The sequence below is a fragment of the Pseudochaenichthys georgianus genome, chromosome 14 (genome assembly GCF_902827115.2).
Source record: "Pseudochaenichthys georgianus chromosome 14, fPseGeo1.2, whole genome shotgun sequence".
Classification (NCBI taxonomy): domain Eukaryota; kingdom Metazoa; phylum Chordata; class Actinopteri; order Perciformes; family Channichthyidae; genus Pseudochaenichthys; species Pseudochaenichthys georgianus.
The window spans coordinates 22,969,891-22,988,681 of record NC_047516.1 but is presented as its reverse complement, the minus strand read 5'-3'; the positions used below and the strand labels follow the sequence as shown (position 1 = coordinate 22,988,681).

The 18,791-nt window shown below is 42.5% G+C and overlaps 1 protein-coding gene across 7 annotated transcripts in view; it reads left to right on the top strand.

The window, feature by feature from the left end:
- Positions 1–18,791, top strand: part of mink1 (misshapen-like kinase 1) — a 44,174-nt gene that overhangs the window by 20,479 nt on the left and 4,904 nt on the right. For 4 of the 7 annotated variants that reach the window (XM_034098904.2, XM_034098900.2, XM_034098903.2 and 1 more), the window contains 18 exons: positions 3,690–3,866; positions 4,304–4,474; positions 5,189–5,449; positions 6,435–6,514; positions 7,453–7,556; positions 7,648–7,739; positions 9,132–9,155; positions 9,556–9,707; positions 10,591–10,693; positions 13,631–13,747; positions 14,267–14,378; positions 15,105–15,254; positions 15,763–15,906; positions 17,236–17,370; positions 17,507–17,607; positions 17,932–18,081; positions 18,168–18,327; positions 18,426–18,565. In XM_034098904.2, coding sequence (XP_033954795.1) covers positions 3,690–3,866; positions 4,304–4,474; positions 5,189–5,449; positions 6,435–6,514; positions 7,453–7,556; positions 7,648–7,739; positions 9,132–9,155; positions 9,556–9,707; positions 10,591–10,693; positions 13,631–13,747; positions 14,267–14,378; positions 15,105–15,254; positions 15,763–15,906; positions 17,236–17,370; positions 17,507–17,607; positions 17,932–18,081; positions 18,168–18,327; positions 18,426–18,565 — 2,373 coding nt within the window. The remainder of the gene's footprint in view (positions 1–3,689; positions 3,867–4,303; positions 4,475–5,188; positions 5,450–6,434; positions 6,515–7,452; positions 7,557–7,647; positions 7,740–9,131; positions 9,156–9,555; positions 9,708–10,590; positions 10,694–13,630; positions 13,748–14,266; positions 14,379–15,104; positions 15,255–15,762; positions 15,907–17,235; positions 17,371–17,506; positions 17,608–17,931; positions 18,082–18,167; positions 18,328–18,425; positions 18,566–18,791) is intronic. The other 3 variants (XM_034098906.2, XM_034098902.2, XM_034098905.2) reach the window with 2 other exon arrangements.

The following is an 18,791-nucleotide window of genomic DNA, read 5'->3' as shown; positions in this document are numbered from 1 at the left end:
TCTTTTGTATAACCCAATATTACCACATTGCATCCGGTTGGGAGGGTCTATAATCTGTACCACAGAAACACTATCCTGAGACCCTCGAGTCAGATAAGAAAACAATTGGTGTTTACTCTGCAGGGTTACGAGTCTGCCCGAGTTTAGGCGGAGAAAAGGCGTCTTAATACTTTCAGTTTAACGAGATCTACTTTTCAGGAGTGTCATGTGCTAGATGTGCATCGCCTAGAATCAGAATCAGGTTTATTGTTTAAACAAACAACAAATGTGATTTGGCGTATAGTTGTGCAAAGTCAAACATAAGGAAATAAGTTCTAAGAGAAGGATCAAAAATATAACTATTATAAAAAGAAAATGTATTGTATTTACACGGAATATACAAATATACAAAACTCTTTCTTAGTACAGTGAGTATATGACTAAATATACTTGTTATGAACCTGCTTGAGGACCACAGATGGAAATGAGCCATTAGCTATAATCTGGCATATTGCATCTCTTCTCTTTGCTGAGATTAATGTATTTGTATGCATGGTCCTTCTATAAATAAATACATATATATATAAATACAGTATATCATATTTGAAAGTGGAGAAGTAATATCATACAGAAATGTGCAAACTATTCAGATTGATGAACAAGGCTCAGTGTTTAAAATAACTATTTTAGTCACGTGATCCAATCCACTTTATTTCCATAGCTCATTTAAAAACAACAGTTGAACAAAGTGCTGTACATCAACAACTGTATAAAAACAGCATAAATACATAAAAAACAGACGGGACATGAAAGAAATGTAAAACACGAGACGATGAAACCAGATCGGAGAAACTCTCCTACACGACGTAAAAACAATACAAAACACCAGTAAGATAAAAGCCCAAATGTGAAAGCACACGTGTCGCCTGGCCTGTAAAAGCCAGGGGAAAGAAGTGGGTTTTTAAACGAGATTTAAAGACATGCATGACACGATACATGTAATGGGGTGGGTAAGAGTCAGATGTAGACGTAGAGAGTATGGGTTCGGCTCCCGCAAAACGGCACGTTGTGAACCACATGCGCTGATCTAGATTTTGAGGGCAGTTTTTGACAGATTTGAGGTTTTGACTGAATCTTCCTCGCACTGAAGGGAGGAATTGCCACAGTGTTGATATGTTTTAGCTCGATCCTGTTGGGCCTACAAGGTGCTTTGCTCTGATATTTATACCTGTTTATACGGCAAGACAAAGAACCCAATCCTCACTGCTGGATTCATGAGGTGATGAGATTTTTCACATATACCTCAGAGGTCACACATAGACATCATTATCATAGGCTCAGAGCTCAGAGCCAGCCACAGGACCGTGACCGTGACCCTGGCTGAATTAGAATCAAACAACTAAATCCCCTTTTAAACAAATGAGGCTTCCATAAAGAGCTTTATGTTGCAGTCGCAAACATGTATCCCTAATGATTTGCTGGATTTAATGTAAAGATAATGACCTTTTCTGGTGCTATTTTCCTTAGGGATGTACCGTACTTTTCGGACTATAAAGCGCACCTGCATATAAGCCGCAGCAGCTAAATTGTCCGTCTGTCTTGCTCTCGTTCTGTCTCTCGGTTCCACTTTTACTTTGGCGCGCTACCTGTCTCACTCTTTTCCGGCCTCCAGCTTTTCCTGCTGGAGCCCGCCGCTTAAAGGTGGCGGGCGCGGACCGGTCATAGAGCCCATAGAGTTAAAGGTGGTTAATTTTACCTGTAAAATCCATAGATTTAGGAGGTTCCCTAGTGGCCGTTAGCTGTACAAAAAAAATGGGGAAAAAAGTCGCGGCTTATAGTCCGAAAAGTACGGTAGTTCAATTTAAAGACAAGACCACTAGGCTAACATTAGATGGTCACTCGTGGATTTATGAATATCATATATTACGATCTGCGATGTGCATGCATATCTTATCTCTTACCTGGCCTAAAAAAGACTTGAAACTGTTAAATATCCGTGTTGCTGCATGTGTGTGTCGGCAGGGCAGGAAGAGCAGCCTCGATGTCCCTCTGAGACACTTCCTCCACTGTGTTCCCTAGTATCTACTGTAAGGTCCCCTCCCACACAGGGAAGCACCTGGGTGAGACTTTACCACCAGGTGCCAGACTGGGTTATGTTTGACTCCTTCTCATCGCCAAAGTGGATGCGTCTCCTCGCGGGTCGAGATCTAATGTAAACAAAGTCATGTGCTTGAGGTGAAGGCTTCCTGTGCGTCCTCGCTATTAATACCTTGTGGTAGCATCAGGACTACATCAGGATCGCTCCATGAGATGCATGTGTTTTTCATCCTGGTTGGAGAACAGCTTGTTTATGCATCCATCACTTTTATCAATCCAGTTTAGATTGAACCGCAGAAGACTTGGGCGGTGTTGGGGAGTAATACAGAACAGATACTCAACCCTACACTATTTTCATCACTCTCCTCTGAAAAAGCTGCTCTATGAAGCGACTCAAATTCTTACTTTACGGGATAAAAGCACCACCGGTGACGCTCTCATGCTGCGTCGATGGGGTTACGTCTTTCCTATCGGTAGGTTTCTGACCAGTCGCTGCACGCCACTAGGTGACACGGTGTATGCCCGGTATCAGAAGGCTACGCCACATAAACCTGCCTCCTCTTTCCCACTCAAGTGTGTGTTCACCTCCTGGGCTGCTGTCTGAAATCTGGGATCCATTTCAAGGTGTTTTTGCCTAAAACGGGCTTCTGCACCCACCCTGGCATCATCCATCATACCACTGGCGTCTGCGACTGACCAGTGGGCGGGCGTCCATTTCCTCGTGTCATCATTAGTATGAGCCGTCTGCTGTCACTGGCAGTCAGGAAGAAAGTAAACGGTGCCTAAGTTACAACTGAGACTATGGCTCTGTGACTGCCAGTGATGTCGGTCAGTCAGAACCTTTTTTTCAAGACAAGAATATTCTGAAAGGCCGACGGTGGGCAGCCAGGTAGTTTATTCTTTAGCTGCAACATGCAGGAAGCCTAAACATCACGCACATTCATTTTTTTAGATTACATTTCAACCTGCGTCATCTAGGAATTCACAGAACCATGGATACGTTTGCAACTTCCATGTTCTCACGGTGGAGGGGCTCCTCAGTCTCAGGCTTGAGTTGTAAATCTACTGCTTCACTTTGTGGCCCATCGTGATGTGAACATTTAAAAAGAGAATAGAACAAATGAGAACAAGCACTTAAAAAAATCAATCTATTTAATTCATGCATGGGGAATTCTCTTTTTCTTCTCTTTATGAATGGGGTGGCCGTCAACAGGCAGGAGACCTATGCTTACAACTCGGAATGAAGTCATGTTTTTCATTTTCTCACTTTCTCTTAAACATACAAATAAGTTAAACCTGACACAATCATCGTTTTTCTCAGACTGATATTCTGAACAATCTGTGCTTTTGTATTTTCTGTAAAGTGTCTCTACTGTAGGCTGTTTTTATTATATGTGCAGCACTTTGGCTCCACCAAAAATCGTTTATAAATGTGCTATATAAATAAAACTTGATTTGAATTAATATTCTTTCGATGTGGGTTGGTGAAAGACTGCTGTACTCAAATTAGGATTACACACAACGATACCGTTTTTTTTGGGTGAATAAATGAATTTGTGTCCAGTCCGAGACGAGCTTTGGCTTGACTGCAGTGTGTTGTTGTTGTTGCTCAGGAGTATAAGCGCAAGCAGCTGGAGGAGCAGCGTCAGTCGGAGCGGCTGCAGAGGCAGCTGCAGCAGGAGCACGCGTACCTGGTGTCGCTGCAGCAGCAGCAGCAGGACAAGAAGCCCCAGCTCTACCACTACAACAAGAACCTGGAGCCCAACAACAAACCCACATGGGCCCGGGAGGTAGCAACGATACCTGAAGCATCACACAGTCCAAATAGATAGTTTATTTGTTTATAGTGCCGTGGACAGTCCACATTAATCAACTGTCACAAAAAACTGTAAATGGGGCAGTTTTACCAAACAGCTAATTTCCAGCTGTTGCCCCCGGCCAGATGGTAATGGACACCCTTAAAATCACAATACATCACAGATGGATAGATACTTCCCAATTTAGGACATTATTTTTATTTTGTTACAGAAGCAGACATGTTCATGTTCAGACATGAAAAAACAATACTTTAAATACTTTAAAAAGAGAACTAACAATTAAAAATAAAATGAAAAAATTACAAATATTATATCAAATATACACTATAAAATATTCTGGATCATTAAAATAAAAAGCATAATACTGCACACTGCCCTACGTACGTAACTCACTGTCCTCCTTGTTTCAGGTGGAGGAGCGGAGTAAGCTCAACAGACAGGGCTCGCCCAAAATCTGCACCACCGTCTCCGACACTGCCATCCAGTCGCGCTCTGACTCCATCAGCCAGTTGGGAGTGGGTCTATCTGCCCAGACCCCCCCCATGCAGAGGCCTGTCGAACCCCAGGGGGGGCAGGGGAAGGTGTGTGCTTGCAAGTGTTTTAAATGTCGTTCCTTTAACCCCCTAGAAAAGCAGCTGACGACAGAACAATCTTCTGAGATAAGATTAGATTAGACATGTAGTGATGCCTCTGAGGACATTCAGATGGTTTAGCAGCAAAAGCAATGAGATTAAAACACATGCTAGGACAGTTCAAACAAGGATACAAATAAAGTTAGACAATAAACAGAAAATGGGTTGAATACTATTTTAGGATATTACTGATGTTTATAAGGGTGGTATTAGAGTTTAAACAAACATCCTCTCTGGTCAATTCCTTTATTACTATTTTAGTTTTTTTCTGTCGAACCCCAAGGGGGGGGCAGGGAAAGATAAGATGGACCTTTATTAATCCCCATGGTGAAATTCAGTAGTTTAACAGCAACAGGTCAGCACAGATTAACACAATCGAAGATCAAAATTAAAATGACTAAGTAATGAATTAAAATGGTGGGTGCTTCCAAGTGTTTGAAATGTAGTTCCTTTAACCCCCTAGACAGCTCAAGATGCCTCTCCCTTCTGCCCCTGACTCTTTATCTGCTTCATCCGTCTATGCTACCGTATTCATGCCTTCCTTTTTTACATTCCTCCCTTCCCCCCCCACAAACCTGTGATCTCTTTTCTCCCTGGATACCTCCTGCGATCTCCTCTTGCTCCTCCTCCCTCCCTCCGCCCTGCTCCTCCTGTCCTCTTCAGTTCCAGATGGCTCACCTGGTTCCTCTGAAGCCCTACGCTGCCCCTGTCCCTCGCTCTCAGTCCCTCTGTGACCAGCCCACTAAGACCATGTCCGCATTCCCCACTCAGGACCCGTCCCTCACCCCCACGCCCCGCCCCATCCACTCTAGAGAGCTGGTGCGTCAAAACTCAGACCCCACTTCTGAAACTCCGGCCCCCCAGGGACTTCTGATCGGAGATGGACCCTGGATCCGCCTGCCTGATGTGGAACTCCCACCCAAGGTGAGTCTAGTGCACGTGTGTCAAACTCAAGGCCCGGGGGCCAAATCAGGCCCTTGGTGGATTTAAGCTTTGTTAGTTCCAGGTACAATAAGGTGTGCAATAAGTTCATTTCAATAAGTTTTGCAATAAACATTGAACCAGTCCGGCCCTCGACTAGTGCCCATTTTAAAATGTTGGCCCACTGTGTATTTGAGTTTGACAGCCCTGATCTAGTGGCTGGCCATGACTAGAGATGCTGCCGTGTTGGAGGAGCTCGGGTCAGAAGAATTTCATTGCCATTTCTACACTGTAGCTTTGTGCGTATGACAATAACGCCTTTGAATCTTTGAACATGACTCCGCAGTAGGTGAACAAATCAAAACATGACACTGGTTAGCATTTCTGTTTAACATTCTTCCTTATCGACTCGCAAATAATATTCTTGTTGGACAAAATGAAGTTTTAAGAAATGTAAACTATGATTACCCTTGAGATAAGATAACATCTACAATCCAGATGTTTTAGCAGCAAAAGCCATGAGATTGAAACACCTGATATAAGACGGTTCAAACAAGGATTAAAGGATACCAAATAAAAAGAAAGTGAGAGTATACAATAAAAAGAAAATGGGTTGAAAACGACTGAACTGTTGAAACAACATCCACAATATTCATCTGGCTGCTACTTAAACATTATTTAAATATTTACTAATATATCATACTTCAGTGACTTGCATATAGACTCTTATTGCACTGTATTTACTATTTACTTGCACTATATTTTTTCTGTTTATCTGTGTTTTTTGCTGCACTGTTGGAGAAGCCTGTGACACAAGATTTTCATCGACATAACTCCACTGTAGCGATGTTCGTTTGACAAATAAAGAACCTTGAACCTGAACCTTGAATGATGTTTATTAAGGGTGGTATTCGGGTTAAAACAAACATCCTCTCTGGTTAATCATTTTAGTTCAACATTTCAATGTACCTGCTGTTTCTTCCCTCAGATTCCCCAGAGGACAGCGTCCATCGCCACCGCGCTCAACACCAACCTGACCTCTGGCATCAGGCACCCAGTACGAGCCAGGTACTGCGGGAACTAGTTTAATATTTATTTTATGAAGTGCCTGTTGACACCTGAGCTCTGTGAAGTGCCTCGATAGACATTCATCCGTTTGTCATCTGGCAATCTACTTATTTATCTAAATAGTTATCACCGCAATAAACCATATTTAATTTTGTCTTAATGTACAATATTTAATTTCACATTCTGTTCTTGTATATATCATATTATATTTACATGTATATAGACTTCTTGCACTATTTTGTATTTGTATTTTTATATTTTATTATATATGTTGCATTGTTGGAGGAGCTCAGGTCAGAAGAATTTCATTGCCATTTCTACTCTGGAGCTGCTTTGTGCGTATGACAATAACACCTTTGAATCTTAAAGGTCACCTATTATGCAAAATCCTCTTCTTCACGTCTCTTCTACATCAACATGTGTCCCCTCTTCTTCATGTCTCTTCTACATCAACATGTGTCCCCTCTTCTTCATGTTCATCTTCACAAAGATTCTCTCTCTTTTTGATCCATTTCTATAAAAACCTGTCTGAAAATGAGCTGATCAGATTTTGGCCACTTTATGATGTCATAACGATGTGTTGTCTTGTGTAGCCATTAGCCAATCAGCAACCAAGGTAACTACCCCCCCACCTTATCGCCTGAATCTCCTCCTAGAGCACCATTGTGTTCTTTTTAACCACATCTCTCAGAGGGGCGTGGGGAGGGGCTCCTTATTTTCATCTAAAGTAACAGACAGAGAATCAGCACTTTGGAAACAGGGCTGAAACAGAGGGGATTATGGGTAATGCTGCAATGATCCAATTGGAGCCAAACACTTCAGAGACATGTTTGTATATATCTGAGACCTGTAATAAAGTAATGAAAAACGGTATCACAGGGGACCTTCAAGTGGCGCTCGATCAGACTTCAGATAACTGATTTGTTTTCTCACAATAGCAATCCGGATCTGAGCCGCAATGATCGCTGGGAGAGAGGAGACAGTATGAGCATCATCTCCAATCTGCCCCAGACCGGCTCTCTGGAGAGGCATCGCATCCACAGTGAGTCCCTGCCTCCCCCATGCTATTGCTCCGCAGCTTCTCTGTCTGGTGTCAGAGTTATAACTACACTCTACAACATTGTTCATTTCAGGTTCCTCCAAAATGGATTCTCCCATGCTGTCCCATGATAGTCGTCACAAGCCGGGGGAGTCTCGCACCTCCTCCCGCCCCGGGCGCCCTGCTGTGAGTTGTTCTTTAAAAACAGACATTCTATTGGCCGTTTCTCCGCTAGTATCCCTACTCAAACTACAGTACTTCAGGGTGCATGCAACACGTAGTAGCGTTGTGCCGTGATGACGTATTTCTGTAGGCCGACCCGGAAGTTAGCTTCACACATCGGATTTCAGTTTATTGCAGAAAATAACGTTTCTGGCCAACAAATGTTTATGATACTTCTACGTTTTGTTCAGCAGAATAATCTCCACACGTTGCCACCACTTTGTGATTTTGAAAACGTAAATGCAATCCGTAATAAGGAAAAAGCTAAAGGCAATAAACAATCTCCACAACGATCACATGACTTCACGACAGCACCGCTAAGCTAAAGGTGGACTAAACTTTGCTGTTAAGTCCACCTTTAGCGTAGCGGTGGTGTCGTGAAGTCATGTGATCATTGTTTTGTGGGCAGTTGTCATGACGCATAGAAGCTCCGGACATTCACCTGCACACCTTGGATCAGGGGTCGGCAAACTTTTTGATATGAAGTGCCATTTAAAAAAAAAAAATAAATAAATAAATCTATCAGCGTGCCGACGATCGTGAATTATCAACGGGGGGGGGTGAGGAGCTCTATTATTAAACGGCATAATAATAAGGACGATCGTCCGTTCTGTGATTCTCCAGAACACACACGGCCAGTCCGCCCCTTTGTAGCATATTATTTCAATGAGAGATGAGCAGATCGTCACTGGGCTTTCAACTAAAGACACAGCCACGCAAAAACTGCAGCATTTGTACAGCTCCTTATGCGTACTGCAGTTTGTGAAGTGCTTTCCTCCGTGGTGAAACTATCGGCACCACGGAGGAAAGCGGCAGAAAGTCGCCTGGAGTTAAAGAGAGCGGGGCTGCGTTGCGTGCATGGCGTCCATCTGCAGGTAACGGGGAGACGCGCTCTGGCGGCGGTCTCGTTCAGGATCCGAAAATAAAATTTAAATATTTTGCACACTTATTCCACTTATTCCTAGTGTGCCACTGGTTACGGTGCTGCGTGCCAGGGGTTGCCGACCCCTGCGTTAGATCAACATTAAACATTTAATAAGCTTGTGTTAACCACAGACCTTATTTTGGGCTTCTAACCACAAACCACTGACTTCGAGAAGAGGGAAGTTCTTAACTGCTGACTAATTTCCGGGTTTTAGGATTCATCTCTGCACCTCTTCATGTTGTATCATCAAGAACAAGAACTAATTGTACATAACCTTAGTCGTTTTCAAACACCTGTTCTATACATTGACAGAGTTTACTAACCCAAGGTTTTCTCCTCGTATATCCGTAACACTTTTTCCTGAGCTTCACACAATTGCTGTTCATGTTTCTCCTCTTCTCAAATCCCTGTTTGTTGACTCAATTGTGCAGAGTTACAAGAGAGCTATAGGGGAGGTTAGTACTCATGTCTTTGTGTTACACGCCACGCTAAGTGTTCATGCATGAGTTGCACCTGCATTATTGGATGCAAGTGATTGTTTAGAATGAATTGCATGCTGTACATTGTTGTTGTTTATTGGGTACATCATGTGGCGTCTTTGAATTAAATTTCACTCTATAAATAAAGTCATTTTTAATGTTTACATTTTTTGTTGATTGTGTTTCTATGTGAACATCATACCCTCAACACAGGCCTTCTAACCACGCCTGAAAATCATCCCAAAATGTCACTTCAGTTGTGTTTGGATTGGACATTATCTTAGCATGGCACACGTGGATGTCTACTGTCTTTGATGGATGTTTCAAACTGCTTTGAAAGCGTTTGTAAAGTAATTGGGGGTGTATGTGTGTGCAGGATCATGGCCTGTTTGCCAAAGAGCGCGCCGAGGAGCAGCCGAGGCCTCCGGTGAAGGCCAACGACTACTCGTCCTCCTCGGAGAGCAGTGAGAGCAGCGAGGAGAGCGAGAGCGGCGAGGGGCCCGAGGAGGAAGAGAGCCCCACAGATCGGTAACTGTTAGAAAAATATCACTCGTCACCGGCTTGAGCTTCAATATCAGGATCCATGTATTTATTATCCTCTCCAGAATGGAAGTAGTCATCACATACAGAGCATTTGGTATAACTAGTGCATGAACAGTGTCCTTTACATGCTGGTATACAAGAGGGAGTTACACAGTCACAAGATGGAGGAATACCAGTTTTTGTAGGTAATTATACGTCGTTTCATGTACAAAACACTCAGTTTTTTTCTCAAAATGTTAGTTTTTGTCGAAAAATTTCAAAATTCTGACTTTCTCTCAAAATTCTGACTCATGGTTCTTTATTTGTCAAACGAACATAGCTACAGTGTAGTTATGTCGATGGAAATCTTGTGTCACAGGCTTCTCCAACAGTGCAACACAATAACACAGATAAACAGAAAAATATAGTGCAAGTCAATAGTAAATACAAGAAGAAAAATAAAAGTGAAATAGTGCAATAAGAGTCTATATGCAAGTCATTGAAATATGATATACTTAGTAGTAATATTTTTGACTCATGGCTGAAGTTAAGTTTCTCCAGCTCTCCCCAGGTTGGCAAAAAAATGCATCAGATTGATGCTTTAAAATATGGAATATTCAAAATGTTCTTCCGGGGGAGCATGCCCCCAGACCCCCCTAGAGGGCTAATATACTTCTCACCTTTTTCACCCCTGACCCGTTTTCATGCTTGATATTAGGTAAATAGATAAATATCTTTTAAGTAGCAGCCAGATGAATATTGTGGATGTTGTTTCAACAGTTCAGTTGTTTAGCAGTCTTATTGTTTGTGGTATGAAACTGTCCCTGAGTCAAAGCTTTATTATTATTATTATTATCATCCTTGACTTGTGTTGGTCTCTTGATGTCAGTCACAGGGATGGAGACACTGACTCGGTGAACACCATGGTGGTTCACGAGGACGAGGGGGAGCAGGCTGGAGGCTACGGGGACCAGACCATGCTGGTGCAGAGGGTGAGTCATCGAGGACGTGATGGTGCTTTAAATGCATTGTGACTTGTTGGTAAATCAACACACAATTTGTCAAAGAGTATCACAAAGCTCCAAGGCACTGGCACTGGGTCTGTTGTTGTTGTTATGTTTTTGTATACACATTGATGAGCCATTTTCCATGCACCCCTGATAAGCTGATCAAACACAACATGCAGAAAAAGCGCAGCAACGTTTTACAGAAAAGCACTTTTTGCTATTTCACTGCCTGAATTTAGACGGGGAAGAGAGTCGACTACTATTACTAAACTAAGGGATAATGAACATGATGTATAATAAGAAACATAGTGGTGCATGGATGCTTACAGGATCATCCTAAAGTAGACAATAAACACCTTTTCTAGTAACTGTATGAATAATGTTAAAAAAAATGTTTTTGGGTTATGTCGTCCTGTGTTACGTGTAGGGTTGGGTATCGTTTGAATTTCCACGATTCCGATTCCGATTCTACTTTTCGATTCCGGTTCTTAACGGTTCTCGATTCCGATTCTTTGAGGGGCAGGGTAAAAAAATGATACATGCTTCTTCCACCAAAAAAATTACATTTATTCGAGAAACTTTTACACAGGTTAGTTTAAAGTAATATTCACATTAATCAGTCTGTTTATATTCACTGCTATGTAACTTTAACCTGACCACTGAAGCTACAACAGTGCAACAGTCCAACTTTTAAAAACAGTTCTTGTTGAGAAAAACAAGCATATCTGCCTTCTCAGGCATACCGGGAAGAAATGTTTGAACATTTTGAAGTAAAATGCTTCAATCTGGTGCACTTGAAGCAGAATTACTAGAGACTAGATCTAGGGGGTACAACTCTAAACACCCATATGAAAAAGATCGGTTTACATTTTAATAATTAAATAACAAATAGCCTACATGTAAAGCATTTTATTTTTGTTGTTCATTCATATCTTATTTTACTATTTTATTTATGCATATTTGTTTATCTCTCCAGTTTAAAACGATATGTCTGGTTTACTGTCCTATAATATACATTGGAATGATTTCAAACCTGTTTTATCCCAATAATTATAAAAGAGTGCCTTGGAAATATGTGTTTACATAAATTGTGATCAAAACGTTTGAGACCCACTGAGATAACTTAGACTAAAGTGAACTATCTAAACACTCCGAGTCCTTTACCTCACTGAGCTGAAGTTATCAGCCTCAGTCTGACTGGAGAGGACTCTCCTCCACATCATTGGAGACACATCTTCTTCTTCCGTTAGAGCAGCTAGCACCAGATGCTAATAACAACAGCGCCGGTTCCAGTGCACCCTCCCTTTCTCCCTCGCTCACGCGCACTTTGGCTGTGAGCTGCGGTTGCCAGATAAGCCAACATCCCCCATTTTCATCACTTGCAGCGCCCATCGTACAGGGCAAATGAAAAGTGTAACCGGGATGAAAAGGGTGTTACATTTACTTAATTATGAATGTTGTTACATCAAGGCCGAAAATTAGGATGAGCACCAACGGTCAAAACATTTTTTTTTTCTCCCAGAGCTGTTAGCGCAGCGCCTCCACAGATCTGGCGCCCTAGGTGAACATTTATAATGCCAGTGCGACGGGCCGGCCCTGGTCTCAAGTTACACTGTAGGAAATGTAGATACAACGCTACATTTCCCGCCCCGCTGCAGTCATGCAGTAGGCTACGGAGAGCGGCGAGAAACATTTCCTCAGGAATCGAAAAGCGGAACCGAAATTCACATTTCTAAATGATGCCGTTGGAATCGAAATGTTGGAACCGGTTCCGGTTCTCGGTACCCAACCCTAGTTACGTGGGCATGAATCGTTTGAGGTTGTTGGCGAGACAGAGATGTGAGTCAGTGACAGACTCAGCTCATGCTGAGTTGAATGTGTGAAATGTCACCTTCACTGAAGAGAAATAGTTTTGCTTGTTAATGCATTTTATTAGTGTGCCAAGCTACACTGAGTGTCAGGGAAAGATATTGAGCTATTAATTAGCCCGGTATTATAAATAAAACACAAATTATCCGGATATTTTTTGATTACTTTCCCAGATACTGTGAATGTTGTTTCTATTTTTACAGCAAGTCCTCTCACGCGTTCTAATGACGGCACAGACATTCAATCAAAGTGTATTTAAATAGCCCAATATCACAAACTTTACATTTGTCTCAAGGGACTTCAGAGTTTGTACAGAATATGAATACGACACACTGGACAAGGAAAAACTCCCAAAGAAACCCCACAGTTACATTACATGTCACTTGTTAGACGCTTTTATCCAAAGCGACTTACACACTCAATACTGAGGACAACCCCCAGAGGAGCCATTTGGGGTGAAGTGTCTCAGGGACACAACGACATGCTGACTGCAGTGGGGGTTTGAACCTGTGACCCCCTGATCCCAACACCTACGCACAGCCCACTGCACCACACGCCTCCATGCGTTAATGGGGAAACAAACATTTAAAAACAGTCAGTCAGGGTTTTTGTTAATCTACCGTAGGTAAAATACTGCGTAGGGACAAGTACCTCATATAACCCCATTTCACGACATCCAAACTATTTGATATGTTTGAAAGCGTAGAGCGTTTTTAAGGGTTTTAGATTCTCGGTACGATCCAAGTGTTGTATTTTTTGTTTCCCTTTTTCCTTGATGTGGCACTTCATCATTCCAACTATTTTACGGTCAAATCAATAACGGCTGCTTGAAAATAGCAAAACCCCATTTATAACACACAAAGAGACACAATAAATAACATGACGTTTCTAAAGCCAGTTTGGTCACGACTTCACTTCTTGTGTTTACTTTGGTCTGCTCACCACATGGGTCATATTCTGGTTATTGGAGCAGCAGATTAGCCTAGATTCAAGTCTCACAGTAACAATATAATTGTGTGTGTGTGTGTGTGTGTGTTTTCTTTCACCTGAAAGACCCCAGAGAAGCGGAGTCATAACGGATACACTAACTTGCCAGATGTGGTGCAGCCCTCCCACTCGCCCACTGATTCTGCCTCTCACTCCTCCCCTGGGAAGGACTCTGTTTATGATGTAAGTGTTTCTGAAGCTAAATATATCAAACCTAAATTCCTTGTTTATTGGTATGAGATCCCTCTCTGCAGTATTCCTTTGCAATCTTCTATCCATCTCCCTTTTATCGTTTATGTACTAGTACTTAGTTAGTCTACTGTGTTTTAACCTACCCTTTATATGTTGTGTACTCTATTGATATATATCTTTCTATCTTTAAAATGTATATATTCACTTTTTTCTAATGTTTTATTCATGTACAATGTCTTGTTTCATGCTACTGTTACAAAATACAATCCCAATTTGCTGAACAGAATTAGAAAAAGGAACATAACGGTGAAATAAAAATAAGTCAAACCTAGTTACAAAAACACCACAGAACGAGTTTTATCACAAATCAATCACGTTCAGCTTGTTTTAGACTCATCAAACACATGGCTGTTAAAACTGCTGTTTCAATGCCAAGGAAAATGTGTGTTTTCACCTTTTATCTGACATTCTCCTCGATATGAATGTTGATGTAACTTTCTGCTCCGACAGTATCAGTCCAGAGGTTTGGTGAAAGCATCTGGAAAGTCCTCCTTCACCACCTTTGTGGATCTGGGCATGTACCAGAGTCCAGGGGGTCCCGGGGACAACATGTCTCTCACTGGTGAGTCAGAAGCTGTTCACACTCCAATCTACTCAGACTTTCTTTGACATTGAACAAGGAGGGGACAGCTGATTGCAAAAGAATCCACTCCCTTAAAGGTGGGGTAGGTACGTTTGAGAAACCGGCTCGAGATACACTTTGTGTTATATTCCATGGAATGCTCTTAACATCCCGATAGCAATGAATATCTGTGCTTTGACAAGAAATACATTAAAAAATGTCCCCTGTGGAAGCCGTGGCGCTGTAAAAAGCACGCTAAAGTAACTGGATGGCCTACCTGCCTGTCAGCCTTCCATCTGTGCACAAACTTATCTCGTGCCCTCATTGGTCATGTGCGCGTGCGTGTGTGTTGGGGGAGGGGCTCTGTGAGGGAGTCTGAAGGAAGGGGCAGATTTTTTCCGGATGTGTGTTTTCAAATTCTAGCGCACTCGAGCTGGTTTCTCCATTCTTACCTAGCTACCTTTAAGCTTAGTTCCTATTACAACATATTTATTTTTTAAAAAGTAGCATGTTAACCCTGTTTAAAAATGATAAACATTTGATTTGATAAATATATGATTTGCAAAACTGTACTTTTAATATAATGTGACTCCAAATAAATACAAAATAATAAAAAGGCTAAATGGGAGACGTGTGTCCAGTTCCCAGCCTTGTAATCTTCTGCCCTTGTTTATGTTTTCCTACCTTAAATAACCTGTTTCTCTTGCCCCCCCGCCCCCTGTCTAGGCTCCAGGTTTGAGCAGCTGAAGATGGAGGTGAGGAAAGGATCCATGGTGAACGTCAACCCCACCAACACGCGCCCCCCCAATGACACGCCTGAGATCCGCAAGTACAAGAAGAGGTTCAACTCTGAGATCCTGTGTGCCGCGCTGTGGGGTGAGAACACATCCCACACCCGTTATTAATCCCACACATTCAGTTTTGCCACTGTGTTACGGAGAGGTGCCAGAGTGCCTTGCTCAAGCACACCCAGCAGTGTCCCTGAGGTTAGATAGATAGATACTTTGTTGATCCCAAGTTGGTGAAATGATTCTGTTACAGCAGCAATATGTTCAGGCATTACATATTTGAAAGGTGGAATGAAGTATAAACACTTTAGCTCAAAGAATACACAATATAAAATATTCTGGTTGAATTACAATGTTCTCTAAAGAAACGGCAGCAGAAATGTAGACATGACATATATAACATATATAACTAGGATACTCTACTGGCGCCGGCTCAGTTCCCGAGCCAAGTCCCTACAGACCAATGAGATTAAACGGCAAGCTGTGTGTGTGTGTGTGTGTGTGTGTGTGTGTGTGTGTGTGTGTGTGTGTGTGTGTGTGTGTGTGTGTGTGTGTGTGTGTGTGTGTGTGTGTGTGTGTGTGTGTGTGTGTGTTAGGAGTGAACCTGCTGGTGGGCACAGAGAACGGTCTGAAGCTACTGGACCGCAGCGGGCAGGGGAAGGTTTACCCCCTCATCAACTCCCGCAGGTTCCAGCAGATGGACGTCCTGGAGGGCCTCAACCTGCTCATCACTATCTCAGGTCAATACAGCTCCTCACTAGGCTGAGCCCTTTTTTTTTTTAGTGAGGGTAAAATGACATTACATTCAAGATTTCATGACACCTAGAAATTAATTGTCAACACAATTTGACTTAAATTAGATAGAACTAATTAATACTTCATCCCAACTCATTTGTTCGTCACCAGGCTGATCCCATGCAGCTGCTCAAAGCTCTCTAAGGGAATAAGACTTCCCTTAATGGGATGCCGGATTGTTCCAATGCCTTCAGAGGGATTACTTGCTTTAACTTTGCTCCTGAAGGTCACAAGAAAGCAGTTTTTATGTCTCAGTTAGGGCCTGAATGTTTTGACAAAAGCAAATATCACAACCATTTTTGAGAACTCAAGCGAAATAACATTTTATAATTTACTGTGTTAACGATTGTAATGATAATTTAAGGTGGTTTCTGATGCTTTTGTTAGATATATATATACACATAACATCTTGACAATGAATCTGTATATGTATCTCAGTATTATGTTGAGAAAGAAGCAGAAATATGCAGTGTTCATGTTTTCACACACAAAAAGTAAGTTTGCAAGTGACTGCAAAGTAGTGTTCGTGTATCCTAGAACCCTGAAGGCGGGAGAGACGGAAAAGAGTCACGGGAAGCTTATAAAAGTGAACAGCATTTAATTACACAAAAGATGCGGTGGTGTACAAAATGAAATGTGCGAGTGGAGGCGCTCTCCTCATGCGACCGGTCAGTCCAGGTCCGCAGGTAGAAGAGGTCAATTCTTGGCTTGCTCTTCCTGTTGTCATCTGAGGTCTTCTCCTATTGGCCGGCGTCGTCGGGGGACGGGTCCAATGCAATTCCTGCCTTTTTCTGTTATAATTAAATCATTCTGGTGTCTGTGGTTATTTAAACATTCCCTAATAAACGTTATTCAGCGGTAATAAATGAGTGCTAAACCCAGTGTGCTCAGTGTACAACATCACATGGCATTTCACCTTTGATTCACGGTTTGAAAATGCAGCATTTCGCCACATGCTAATGCTAACCGGAAGTGAAGAATTTTCAGAATAAAAGTATTAAGTTAATAGTTAGTGAACTTCCGGTTTTTCAGAATAAAACTGATTTAAATTAAATAGTATATTTAATTCAAATTACGCCATATCAACATTGATTTTAATTTCTAACAGTAGTAAAGATTAAAGTTGTATCCTGCTCTGCTACCAGAACCGACAGACATGACCTTGTTCACATTAAATACATTTCAGTTTTAAGACTCCCTGATCTTCTGTTTGTCGTCTGCAAAGTTTGACTTATTGCTGATATTAGTATTGATGTTCCTCTGGCTCTTTGAAGGCAAGAAAAACAAGGTGCGTGTTTACTACCTGGCCTGGCTGAGGAACAAGATCCTGCACAACGACCCCGAGGTGGAGAAGAAGCAGGGCTGGACCACGGTGGGGGAGATGGAGGGCTGCGTGCACTACAAAGTGGGTGAGTGAAGGACCACCATTGTTTTATGACTGCGGTCTATTCCGCTCTGGAGAAATTCTCTATAAATGCATTTGGCACGGTGAATTATTGATTGCGAGTGTCTGATGTCAGATGGCCTTGTGGTTGTTCTCTCCAGTGAAATACGAGAGGATAAAGTTCCTGGTGATTGCTTTGAAGAATGCCGTGGAGGTGTATGCTTGGGCGCCCAAACCTTATCACAAATTCATGGCCTTCAAGGTAAGTCTCCTCTTTCCCATGAGCCCAGATTAGCTGCGCACGATCAGCCAACCAGAAGAGCATTTAAAAAGGACACATGATGCTCAGTTTCAGGCTCATATTTGTATTCTGTGTCTCTACTGTGACATTGATCATAAGCTTAGAGATCTCCCACCCCTTAGCCTATCACAAGTAGAAGTGAGAGTGCTACATAGTGATGTCACAAAGGTGTCCAGGAATTTGGATTCAAGCCGTTGAGGACCATTTACATGCAGACAAACGTATATAACAAAAAGCATAGTTAGGCCACTTTAAGTTGATTATCCTCTCGCTTTCTGCTCCCAGTCTTTTGCAGATCTGCCACACCGGCCTGTCCTCGTTGACCTGACCGTGGAGGAAGGTCAGCGGTTGAAGGTCATCTACGGTTCGTGCGCCGGCTTCCATGCCATCGACGTGGACTCCGGAAACAACTATGACATTTATATCCCCGTTCATGTACGTGGCACAGCTTTCAGACGGCAGTGTTTTCTTTTTTTTAGGATGTGGAATAAGCTCACCCCTCTTGTTTTCCTCTCAAACAGATCCAGAGTCAGGTGTTGCCGCACGCCATCGTGTTCCTACCCAGCTCAGACGGCATGGAGATGCTGCTGTGCTACGAAGACGAGGGCGTCTACGTCAACACCTACGGACGAATCATCAAGGACGTGGTCCTGCAGTGGGGCGAGATGCCCACATCTGTTGGTGCGGCACAAAGTCTACAAACACACTCACATGGACACAAAGGGGATGTTTAAACTCTACAAGTTTGCCTTAAGCTGATTCTTTATTCTGCCTTGCAGCTCACATCTGCTCCAACCAGATCATGGGATGGGGAGAGAAGGCCATTGAGATCCGATCTGTGGAGACCGGCCACCTGGACGGGGTGTTCATGCACAAGAGAGCTCAGAGGCTGAAGTTCCTCTGTGAGAGAAACGACAAGGTACGATCGTGTGGGACAGTGAGGTCACCAAGGGATGGGACGGCAAACAAAAAAAGGGCAGAATGCCATTCAAAAAAACTCTCAAGGAATAAATACAACATGTTGAATTTCCATTATCAGTTTAATCATAAAAGTTCTGACATAAGTGGCTGGAAAAGGTCACATGACTTAGAAATCCCATACCGTCCGAAAGCTAATCACTTAGCGTCTGAGTTTTCTAACATGC